Genomic DNA, 12,646 nt, shown 5'->3' on the forward strand with positions numbered 1-12,646 from the left:
CATAAGAACTGATTTAATAGCTTTTAGTATCTTTCTGTGAATTAGAATTTTGGCAATATAAAAGGATTTGTATCAGGACATTTCAATGAAAACTTTCTGTGATTTGACTTTACTAGGTGCTGCAGAAGATGACCTTGTTTTAGAAGTGGTTATAATGATTGGAACTGTATCTATGGATGACTCTTGTGCTGCATTGCTAGCCAAATCTGGGATAATCCCTGCACTTATTGAGTTGCTAAATGGTAAATTATAATTTATCTTAATTTATTTTTGTGCTAATATATAAACAAGTTATAAGTTTAGATTTTTAAATGTGGAATCTGCAATCATGAAATATTATTTATATTGTTGCATTACTCATCTTATAGCAACTTAAATTATATAGTTAGGAAAATGAATTAAATATACCTTTACTGGGATTAGATAGCATAGTATCAAATAGCTTTAGGTTACAAAGTTAAGAATGTTGCTATAAAATGATTCAGGACCAATTTTACAGACACTACCCTCCTCTTATCAGCCTTGAACAACTAATATTCCACCATTTCTTCTTTATGTTGAGCTTTGTTTTGGTTGAATTGGATCTCCTATCTTGCACAAACCCTTTTTTTAATATCTTGATTTCTAATCAGAAAAGTTTATTTGGAAGCTAATTCTAATCATCATATTTCCTCCTAGATCCATATATAGTATTGTCCTCTAAACTTTCTGCAGTGAAGAAAATGTTCTCTATCTGCACTGTCCAACACATGTGACTATTGAATACTTGAAATGTGGCTGTTGGGACTGAGAACCTGGAGTTTAAATTAAATTTAATTAAAATTAACTAGCCACAATGGCTATGGTTACAATACTGGATAGCGGAGGCCTAGATAGTCTTCCCCTTACCTTTGTTTTGCTCTTAAGGGCCCAGGTTTCGTTTTCCATACTGCATACAAAATTTGTCTGACTCTAATAGTATTTTATTAGGGCCAAGTTCTCTAGGACCTTGTGTTAGTCTGCTCAGGTCACCATAACAAAATACCACAGACTTGGTGGCTTAAACAACAGAAATGTATTTTCTCATAGTTCTAGAGGCTGGAAAGTCTATCAGGGTGCCAGCCAATTTGATTCCTGGTGAGGTCTTTCTTCCTGGGTTGCATAAGGCCACCTTCTTGTTGTGTCCTAACATCCTCATATGGCAGGCGGGCAGAGGAAGTGGGGGAGAGGGAGAGAGAGAAAGCACGAGCACACATAAGTGCTTGGATATCCCTTCTTATAAGGTTACTAATCTTATGGGATCAGGACTCCACCCTTATGACCTCATTTAACCTTACTTATTTCCTTATGGCCCTATCTCTGAATATAGTCACATTTGGGATTAGGGCTTCAGCATATGAATTTTTGGAGGGATGCAATTTGCCCATAGCAGATATACATTAAAAGTAGCTAATTAGTATAGAAGTTAAAAACACTAATATGGAAAGCTTAAAAAGACCCTCTAATCTCAGTCTTTCCTGTACCAGATATAATACATAATGAAAAATACACAAGTTCTAAGTATGTATAGCACAATGAATTTTCAAAATGAGAGCTCTCATGTTATTCCCACTCATATAAGGAAATGAAACATTACCAGCACCCTAGAAGTCCCTCTCCTGCCACCTCCCAGTCATTACCACCTTCACCAGAGCGGTTTCCATTTTTCTTTTTATCACCCACAGATGAATTCTGCTTTGGTTTTCAGCTTTTTAGAAATACAGTCTTATTTCTTTTCCCCTATGAATGTGAGGTTTGTGTATGTTTTGTACAGAACTATGTTTCTTTTTATTGCTGTATAAATAAATATACCACTATTTTCCCTTTCTACTATTTATTGATAGTAGGGTGGTTATTTTTGTTTGTTTTCTTTTCTAATCTATTTATTTATTTTTTATTGGAGTAAAATTGATTTACAATGTTGTGTTAGTTTCTGCCGTACAATGAAGTGAATCAGCTCTATGTATACCTATATCCCCTCCCTCTTGGACCTCCCTCCCCTGCTTCCCCCACAGCTAGGTCATCACAGAGCACCAGGCTGAGCTCCCTGTGCTATACAGCAGGTTCCCACTAGCTATCTGTTTTACCCATGGTAGTGTATTTATGTCAAACCTAATCACCCAATTCATCCCACCCTCCCCTTCCCCCCACGTCCACATGTCCGTTCTCTACGTCTGTGTCTCTATTCCTGCCCTACAAATAGGTTCATCTGTACCATTTTTCTAGTTTCCACATATACGTATTAATATACGATATTTGTTTTTCTCTTTCTGGCTTACTTCACTCTGTATGACAGACTCTAGGTCCATCCACATCTCTACAAATGACCCAATTCCATTCCTTTTTATGGCTGAGTAATATTCCATTGTATACATGTACCACACCTTCTTTATCCATTCATCTGTCAGTGGACACTTAGGTTGTTTCCATGTCCTGGCTATTGTAAACAGTGTTGCAGTGAACATTGGGGTACATGTGTCCTTTTGAATTATGGTTTTCTCAGGGTATATGCCCAGTAGTGGGATTGCTGGGTCATATGGTAGTTGTATTTTTAGTTTTTTAAGGAACCTCCATACTGTTCTCCATAGTGGCTGTATCAATTTACATTCCCACCAACAGTGCAAAACGGTTCCCTTTTCTCCGCACCCTCTCCAGAATTTATTGTTCGTAGATTTTTGGATGATGGACATTCTGACTGATGTGAGGTGATACCTCATTGTAGTTTTGCTTTTCATTCTTCTAATAATTAGTGATGTTGAGCATCTTTTCATGTTCCTCTTGGCCTTCTTTATGTCTTCTTTGGAGAAATGTCTGTTTAGTCTTCCACCCATTTTTTATTTGGCTTGTTTGTTTTTTTGATATTGAGCTCCATGAGCTGTTTCTATATTCTGGAGATTAATCCTTTGCCATTGCTTCATCTGCAACTATTTTCTCCCGTTCTGAGGTTGTCTTTTCATCTTGTTTATGGTTTCCTTTGCTGTGCAAAAGCTTGTAAGGTTAATTAGGTCCCATATATTTATTTTTGTTTTTATTTTCATTACTCTAGGAAGTGAGTCAAAAACCATCTTGCTGTGGTTTATGTCAAAGAGTGTTCTTCCTATGTTTTCCTCTAAGAGTTCTATAGTGTCTGGTCTTACATTTAGGTCTTTAATCCATTTGGAATTTATTTTTGTGTGTGGTGTTAGGTAGTGTTCTAAATTCATTCTTTTGCATGTAGTTGTCCAGTTTTCCCAGCACCACTTATTGAAGAGGCTGTCTTTCCATTTTATGTTCTTGCCTCCTTTGTCATAGATTAGGTGGCCATATGTGCATGGGTTTATCTCTGGGTTCTCTATCCGTACCTTGATCTATATTTCTGTTTTTGTGCCAGTACCATACTGTCTTGATTACTATGGCTTTGTAGTATAATTTGAAGTCAGCCTGATTCCTCCAGCTCCATTTTTCTTTCTTAAGATTGCTCTGGCTATTTGGGGTCTTTTGTGTTTCCATACAAATTGTAAAATTTTTGTTCTAATTCTGTGAAGAATGCCATTGGTAGTTTGATAGGGATTGCCTTGAATCTGTAGATTGCTTTGGGTAGTATAGTCATTTTCACAATATTGATTCTTCCCATCCAAGAACATGGTATATTTCTCCATCTGTTTATGTCATGTTTGATTTCTTTCATCAGTGTTTTATATAGTTTTCTAAGTACAAGTCTTTTGCCTCCTTAAGTAGGTTTATTCCTAGGCATTTTATTCTTTTTGTTGTGATGGTAAATGGGATTGTTTCCTTGATTTCTCATTCCTTGATTTTTCATTGTTAGTGTATAGGAATGCCAGAGATTTCTGTGCATTAATTTTTTATCCTGCAACCTTACCAAATTCATTGATTAGTTCTAGCAGTTTTCTGGTGGCATCGTGAGGATTTTCTATGTATAGTATCATGTCATCGGCAAACAGTGACAGTTTTACTTCTTCTTTCCCAATTTGTGTTCCTTTTATTTCTTTTTCTTCTCTGATTACCATGGCTAGGACTTCCAAAACTATGTTGAATACGAGTGGCAAGAGTCGACATCCTTGTCTTGTTCCTGATCTTAGTGGGAATGGTTTCAGTTTTTCACCATTGAGTATGATGTTTTCTGTGCGTTTGTCATATATGTCCTTTATTTTGTTGAGGTAGGTTCCTTCTGTGCCCTTTTTCTGGAGAGTATTTATCATAAATGGGTGTTGAATTTTGTCAAAAGCTTTTTCTGCATCTATTGACATGATCATATGGTTTTATTCCTTAATTTGTTAATATGGTGTATCACATTGATTGATTTGCGTATATTGAAGAATCCTTGCAGCCCTGGGATAAATCCCACTTGATCATGGTGTATGAACCTTTTAATGTGTTGTTGGGTTCTGTTTGCTAGTGTTTTGTTGAGGATTTTTGCATCTATGTTCATCAGTGATATTAGTCTGTAATTTTCTTTTTTTGTGTAATATCTTTGTCTGGTTTTGGCATCTGGGTGGTGGTGGCTTCGTTGAATGAATTTGGGAGTGTTCCTCCCTCTGCAATTTTTTGGAAGAGTTTGAGAAGGATTGGTGTTAGCGCTTCTCTAAATGTTTGATAGAACTCGCCTGTGAAGCCATCTTGTCCTGGACTTTTGTTTGTTGGAAGATTTTTAATTATAGTTTCAATTTCATTACTTGTGATAAGTCTGGTTATATTTTCTAATTCTTCCTGGTTCAGTCCTGGAAAATTGTACCTTTCCAAGAATTTGTCCATTTCTTTGTGGTTGTCCATTTTATTGGCATAGAGTTGTTTGTAATAGTCTCATATAATCCTTTGTATTTCTGTGGTGTCAGTTGTGATTTCTCCTTTTTCATTTCTAATTTTACTGATTTGCATCTTCTCTCTTTTTTTCTTGATGAGTCTGGCTAAAGGTTTATCAATTTTGTTTATCTTCTCAAAGAACCAATTTATAGTTTTATTAATCTTTGGTCTTGTTTTCTTCATTTCTATTTCATTTATTTCTTCTCTGATCTTTATAATTTCTTTCCTTCTACTGACTTTGGGTTTTCTTTGTTCTTTCTCTAGTTGCTTTAGGTGTAAGGTTAGATTGTTTATTTGAGATTTTCCTTGTTTCTTGAGGTGAGGTTAAATTGCTATAAACTTCCATCTTAGAACTGCTTTTGCTACATCCCATAGGTTTTGGGTCGTCGTGTTTTCATTGTCACTGTTTCTATGTATTTTTTTATTTCTTCTTTGATTTCTTCAGTGATCTCTTGGTTATTTAGTAGTGCACTGTTTAGCCTCCATGTATTTGTGTTTTTTACAGTTTTTTCCTGTAATTGATAGGCTATTATTATAAGTAATGCTCCTATGAGCATTCTTAGTGAACATATTTACTCATTTCTGTTAGACACATACTTAGGAGCAGAACAGAGTACACATATATTTGGCTTTAGAAATAATGCCAACTACTTTGTTTTCCAAAGTAGTTGTGCCAATTTTCAGTCCCACCAGTAATGTACGAAAGTTCCAGTTATTCTACATCACCAACATATTTTGGCGTACAGCCTCTTTAATTATAGCCTTCATAGTGGTATCTCATTGTGGTTTTAATTTGCATCTCCCTAATAATTAATGAAATTGAGTACCTATTTGTATTTATTGGTTATTGGATATGGCTAATAAAGTGAAGTGCCTATTTAAGTCTTTTGCCCATTTTTCTCTTCTAAATCTTTAAAAGTTTGAATTGTAAATTCTTTTACATAATGCATTTTCATGGTCATCTAGAGATAGTGCCTCCATATTTGAAGTATGTCTACAAATAGTGTATATGTATTTGTTTTGGTGCACCCTTCACACAGCCAGGAGTTTTCAGATTAGAAATAATTAAAAGACCAGGTAGTTGGAAGGTGAAAGTAAAGACAATGTAGTTGGCAGAATGAGAATGAGGATTTTGTGGTGAGCTGGAGAAAGTTGAAACAAAATAATCTGGGTCCTTGAATTGCTGTCCATTTTGATTATGACTGAGAGTTAATAACAGAGCCAGCTCAGTGTTTTACTGTATTTTGATGTTATCTGACATGTGGTTATCACAGGCAGAGGCTGTATACTACTGTTTTTATGAAATATATGGATTTTCAAGATTAAAACCCTTGGGGTTAAGTGGGGGAACACTATATACCAAGAGAGAAATTAATAAAATTTTAATCCAAGTAGTCTAAGAGACTGGTACTTTGGCAAGTTAGTGAGGAAAATTATTTGGAACAGTTGGACTTTGAGAGGACCACAATTTATTCCACACAGCTAGTTGGATGCTCTGTTGACCTGTAAATCTTTGTCTAACAGGTAGCACTGATCTGTTGCCAAGAGTTGTTAGCAGACTATTAGTAAATCAAATTTCATAACCAGTATCTAAAAATTGGATTTCTATAAGTATTTGCTTTTGCCATTACATGTATTAATCAGTGGTCATCCACTATTCTGTTAAAGTCTTCTTTTCATGATAATAAACATTTCTTAATTAGTTTGTATGATTATGTAACATTCCTTTTTACTAGTATAATTGATTGGAACTAAAATTACTTTATTACTTCATACCAATAAGTAAAGTTTAATTTTGTTAACATTATTCAACAAAGAAAAAACCTGTTTATAACAGTCTAATTTCTACCAAAAACTTAGAAGACGTGATTTTTTAAGAACCATTTTTCTCATGTGAGGTCAACATTATAGAGGCAAAATAAAACCAGGTTTATGTTAAAAATTAGAATTATTTGAAGAATTTTTTTATGAGGCACCAAAATAAAAAAGAAGTTCCCACAGTGGTGGTAAGTGTTGCCATGTCACACTGGGGACTTAGAAGTTAATTTAATCAATTTCTTTATACTTGGTGGCAAAAAATAGCAAAAATTACAGAAAAGCACCATTACTATTCCCTTAAACATGTCTTGTTTCTCAGTTCCTCCTAGATACAACCTTTTGAGATGAACAGTCTCAAGTAGTGTGGTTTGGACCCAGAGATGATATAATTTCTCTCTTTAAACTCTTATTTTTTATTTTTGTATTTCAAAGTAAATTAACCTATTTAGTTTGACCACAACCAAATTAACTAAAACTTCTGAAAATATATTATTATGAAATTTTTTGACTGATCACCATCATGTAATTTAGAAAAAACACCTAAGACGTAAATGATACAACCCCACCCGTATATTATAAATAATATAAACTAATTGTCCTTTACCTGTCTCCTTGTCACTGTTAGTTTTTCTCATTCTTCATTTTTCCCCTCAATGTTTTTCAATTTTGTATATAATATAGTATTCTTTTATTTGAAGTTTTCTGTTTCTTTTCAGCTCAACAAGAAGATGATGAATTTGTGTGTCAGATAATTTATGTCTTCTACCAAATGGTTTTCCACCAAGCCACAAGAGATGTCATAATCAAGGAAACACGTATCCTTCAATGTTTACCATAGATAATGACACTTCACATATTAAGAAAAGATGCATTTTTAGGTATTTTTTCTTGCAAGTATTCAAATATTGTAGAAAATATCAAGTTTTGAAATAAATTTAGAGGCAAGCTATTCTTCATAGAAGCTATTTACCCCAAATCAGTATTATATGTAAGGTACATTGGAGAACAATTTTATTAACTTGTCAGGTTTCCTAAAAAACCTAACAAATATCTCATAACTTCCTTCTCTATTAACATAACTTAAATGTCACAGGTTCCTAGGACTATCCTTAGTCCTCTTTTAATCTTACCTTATTCACTATACATGGGAAAACACATCTACTGTTCCCATGACTTCAGCTCCTATGCTACTTATATGCTAATAAGTATTTGATATCTTCGAAACCTCTTTCTTGGGTCCCAGGCATTTGTTGCTAACTGCCACCTGGATGTCTTCCATCTACCTAAGGGGGCATAGTATGGCCTATAAAGCATTATAATTAAATAATATAATATAATATAATTAAATAGCCCTAATTTTAAATGCACTTACTAGCTACAGGACATTGGATAAGTTACTTAATCTCCTTGAGCACCTTACATCTATAAAATGGCCATAATATTATTAAAATAAAAAGACCTCCTATTATTAAAATAAAAGGACCTCCTATAGGATAGCTGTCAGTACTAGTGGATTTAAATCATCTATAATAGTTCCCAACACAGAGAGGTACTCAGAAATTGGTATTTTATCACTATTGCATCCAAAAGGGTATTCAATATTGCTAACATCTACCTCTCAAAAAGTCTACCTTCTGTATTCATGGTCGATAATAAGTGTCATCCATCCAGTCCCTTAGTTGAAAATGTTGTGTGTGCTGTCTCTTTTACTACACATAATTAATCATTCATTTATTCTGCAAACATTTATCAAGTTCTGACCATCTAACAGGTACTGTTTTAAGTGCTAGACATATAGAAGTGTCAGTCCCTGTACTCAAGGAGTTTATAGTCTAATTGGAAGTCTAGATAAGTAAATCAATATAAAATTAAAATCCAGTATAATCAATGTCATAAAGGTATGTACATCAGGCACAGGAGAGGATATATATAAACCAAGTCTGGGAATGTCATGAAAGGCTAGCAGTGGATGTGGTATCTAAGCTGAATCTTTGTGATTTTTGTTTATTTTTCAATTGTGGTGCTCTGCTCATTTGTGTACAAAAAAAAAAAACTGCTTTCAAATACTGCATAAAATCGTTCATTACCCATATGAAAAATCTAAATTGTTTTTTGCATATAGCTTTTCATAACCTGACCTTAACCTATTTTTCCAAAGTTTCCCCTTAACCTTATAATACACAGTTTCTCTTAGCATACCAAATTTCTCATCATTTATCAGACATTACCCTCGCTGTCATAACTTATTCCCTCTTCATATGCCTTGTCAAACTCAGATGCATTTTTCTCCTTTTTTTTAACCTGACAGTCTCCAACTCATCAAAGATACATTTATAAGCCATCTTCTCAGTTAAGCCTTTCTAATCCTGTGCCTACCTTCTTACCATTGGGAGTAATTTCTTTATTTTTCACCTCTAATAAAGTACTTTAAATTATGTATTTATATGCCTGTCTCTACCAAAAGATTTTGAGCTCCTCTAGCTCAAGGACTGGCTTTGTCTTCCTTCTATCCATACCCAAAACTTAACATAGTACCTGCCATGTGGTTAGAACTTGTTTAGTCAATGAATTCATGTGTCTAAATGGTTAATGCTCTTTCAAAATTTAAAATTTAATTGGGATACTTTTTTATACACTAGGCTATTGCTCAAAACATTTTGAGGCTCCTCTGGTGTTCAGAGCCAATAACACATGCTTTAAGTATTAACATTGCCTTGCTTTTGAGGACAAGTTGAATTTCTGGAACCATATAAGGTCTCCAAGAGTCAAGTCTGATTAAAGCAAGTTTAATTGAGAAATGTTCATTTTGCTAAGGGCTGTCAAAATGCAAATACTATTTTGCTGTAACAGCATCACTAGAGAGAACTCTTTTTATCATAAAGTAATAAATATTTTAAAAATGTGGCTTATAAACTAACTCTCCCAGAACGATAAATTCGAAATACACTTTTGAGCAACGTTAACATTGTTGGAATAACTTTTCAGCTGTGTTCCATGGAATGTGTTCCTTTAGAATTAATAGTTGCTTAATGAAAAAAGGTTCTGTAATAAATGAGTTTGGGAAACACTGAGTTAAAGTTAAACAGATATTATTGCTGCAGGGTCTTCTTGGAGCCTTTAATATGCTTTTCTGGGTTGAGAATCTCTGAAAGAATATTTTATGTAGAGAAGATTTATATAACTGCAGAAGTCACTGTAAGAAACACGTATTAGAAAACAAAGTGAAAGTATAGCTTTTTCTAGGTAACTTCTTTGGAAGACAGCCCCTTGTTTATGTGTCATCTCATAGTGTTTCTTCCTTAGGACTAAAGAAGAATGAAGCGTTTAAAGTACGTACCAAGTGCCTGACACACAGTGAATAAGTGTTACCTCTGTTCTGGTCTGTTTTAAATGTACTCTCACTACCTTATTACCAAAGCTCACACTATTAAGTCTACTTGTATTTGTTTTTTTCTTCTCAGTGTAACTTTCTTTTCATTTTCTCCCAAGTGCGATTTTTGTTAAGCCATTGAATCTAAAGTCAATACTTCTTAAATAGTTATTCTGAAGAATATAACATGTTGATAATGGTGGGAGTGGGAGATAAAAGATCTGCTGAATTAAAATTTTTACAAAAGCATCAAGGAATATTAGATCTGATGCTTTAGTCCATGTCTTAAGATTGGATAAAGATTGCTGAAGGGCTTCAGCCCAATATTTTGGTTTTCAAAAAACAGGATTTTTGTTGATGTCAATGATATTTGAGTATGTCTCATATTTTGTAACATAGTTTAAAATTATTATTTAAACATTTCACCATAATTTTAAGCATTTTACTGTGATTTTTCTCTATGAAAGCAATATACTTAAATATTTTATAAATTTATTTATTTATTGTATTATTTATTTTTGGCTGCGTTGGGTCTTTGTTGCTGCATGCCGCTTTCTCTAGTTGCGGCAAGCGAGGGCTACTCTTCATTGCAGTGCGCAGGCTTCTCATTCCGGTGGCCTCTCTTGTTGTGAAGCACAGGCTCTAGGCACGTGGGCTTCAGTAGTTGTGGCACGTGGGCTCAGCAGTTGTGGCTCACAGGCTCCAGAGCACAGGCTCAGTAGTTGTGGCGCACGGGCTTAGTTGCTCCACGGCATGTGGGATCTTCCCGGACCAGGGGTCGAAGCCGTGTCCCCTGCATCGACAGGAAGATTCTTAACCACTGAGCCACCAGGGAAGCCCTTAAATATTTTAAATAAAATTTATTAGTCAGGAAAGCATTGCTTTTTCCAATTTTTTAAGTTAGAAAATCTGATCAACGTTATTTGATAAAATTTTTAACGGAATGAAAGAAACTTGACATTTTGAAATGGTTAGTATAGACTTATTTTAGGTAAATATATGATTTATATTAAGATGTTTGAAATAATAAAAATGGCTCTCAGCACAACTCATAGGAATTGAGAACCAGTGCTATAATAATAATTAATTTTCATATAATCCTAACAGTTTCAGCATGAAAAATAAAACAACCCAAATTAGACTAGATCCTTTTAGATTCCCCCTGAGAATTCCTAAGAGTTTCCTAAGAATTTTATTTTCATCTTTTTTTTTTTTTTTTTTTTTTTTTTTTTGTGGTACACGGGCCTCTCACCACCGTGGCCTCTCCCGTTGCGGAGCACGGGCTCCGGACGCGCAGGCTCAGCGGCCATGGCTCACGGGCCCAGCCTCTCTGCGGCATGTGGGATCCTCCCGGACCAGGGCACGAACCCGTGTCCCCTGCACCGGCAGGCGGACTCTCAACCACTGCGCCACCAGAGAAGCCCTCCAATTTTTTAAGTTAGAAAATCTGATCAACATTATTTGATAAAATTTTTAATGGAATGAAAGAAACTTGACATTTTGAAATGGTTGGTGTAGACTTATTTTAGGTAAATATGTGAGTTATATTAAGATGTTTGAAATATTAAAAATGGCTCTCAGCACAACTCATAGGAATTGAGAACCAGTGCTATAATAATAATTAATTTTCATATAATCCCAACAGTGTCAGCATGAAAAATAAACCAAATTAGACTAGATCCTTTTAGATTCCCTGAGAATTCCGAAGTTTCCTAAGAATTTTATTTTCATCTTATCCTCACAAAATCCATGGGTAGTATGTAGAGTAGGTCTTATTTATTTATTTATTTATTAAATAAAATTTATTGAGCACCTGTTATATTCTCAGAGCTGGGGATACCATAGTGAACAAAATAGACCAAATCCCTACCCTAATGGAACTTACATTACAGTAGAGAAAAGAGGCAATAAATACCATATTCTTTACAGATTTTTCTAAAAATGAATTTGAGTGTACACAGATATATTTTTCTGTATATTTTTCTACATTTTAAATATATCCCTTTTATTCCCCCCCAAAATAGTAAGTAGCACTGATGAATAGAAGATCTGGGTTAACCTCTGTCTTTGCCACTTGCTATGAAACTTGATAAAATTTTTTTGGCATTATAATCATTGCCTCAAAAAATGTCATTTGCTTGTACACATGTGCTAGAGTTTCTTGTCAGAAACTTGTGGCCTTTGTTTCAAATAGTTTTAACCAAGAACAACTTTAAGTATTGGAGATTATAGCTTTCTTTCTTCACTGCCTGTTTCAGATCCATTGAGGTTTCTTTATTGATTTGAGTTTTCTTTATTCTTCCCTTTTCCCCTACTTGTTATTTATACATTCCATTTCTTTTCTTTTGTGTTAGTCTTAAAGTTCAACGTGCATTCTCACCAAGTTCTAAATGAATATATCTGTTCTTCTACTTGTAAGTCTAATGTCTCCACTTCCATCGTCCATGTTATTTGTTGCTCTCTAGTATTGTAATTTCACCTCATTTTTAGAACATAAAATTTTTATAACATTTTAAAATTATTATTTTGATTATCCCTTTTTAAAAACCAGTGCTTATTTAGGATTTATACTATGTTAAATAATATAGTATGTTTCCTCATTTACTGTTTTTTCTTGAATTCAGTTCCTCTATTTTTCTG

At 34.2% G+C, this 12,646-nt stretch overlaps 1 protein-coding gene across 2 annotated transcripts in view; it reads left to right on the top strand.

Annotated features, from left to right (window-relative positions):
• Positions 1-12,646, top strand: part of KIFAP3 (kinesin associated protein 3) — a 165,123-nt gene that overhangs the window by 100,433 nt on the left and 52,044 nt on the right. For both annotated transcript variants that reach the window (XM_073804570.1, XM_019918423.3), the window contains exons 15-16: positions 117-242; positions 7,353-7,451. In XM_073804570.1, the coding sequence (XP_073660671.1) occupies positions 117-242; positions 7,353-7,451 (225 nt within the window). The remainder of the gene's footprint in view (positions 1-116; positions 243-7,352; positions 7,452-12,646) is intronic.

Source organism: Tursiops truncatus, chromosome 1 (genome assembly GCF_011762595.2).
Source record: "Tursiops truncatus isolate mTurTru1 chromosome 1, mTurTru1.mat.Y, whole genome shotgun sequence".
NCBI lineage: Eukaryota > Metazoa > Chordata > Mammalia > Artiodactyla > Delphinidae > Tursiops > Tursiops truncatus.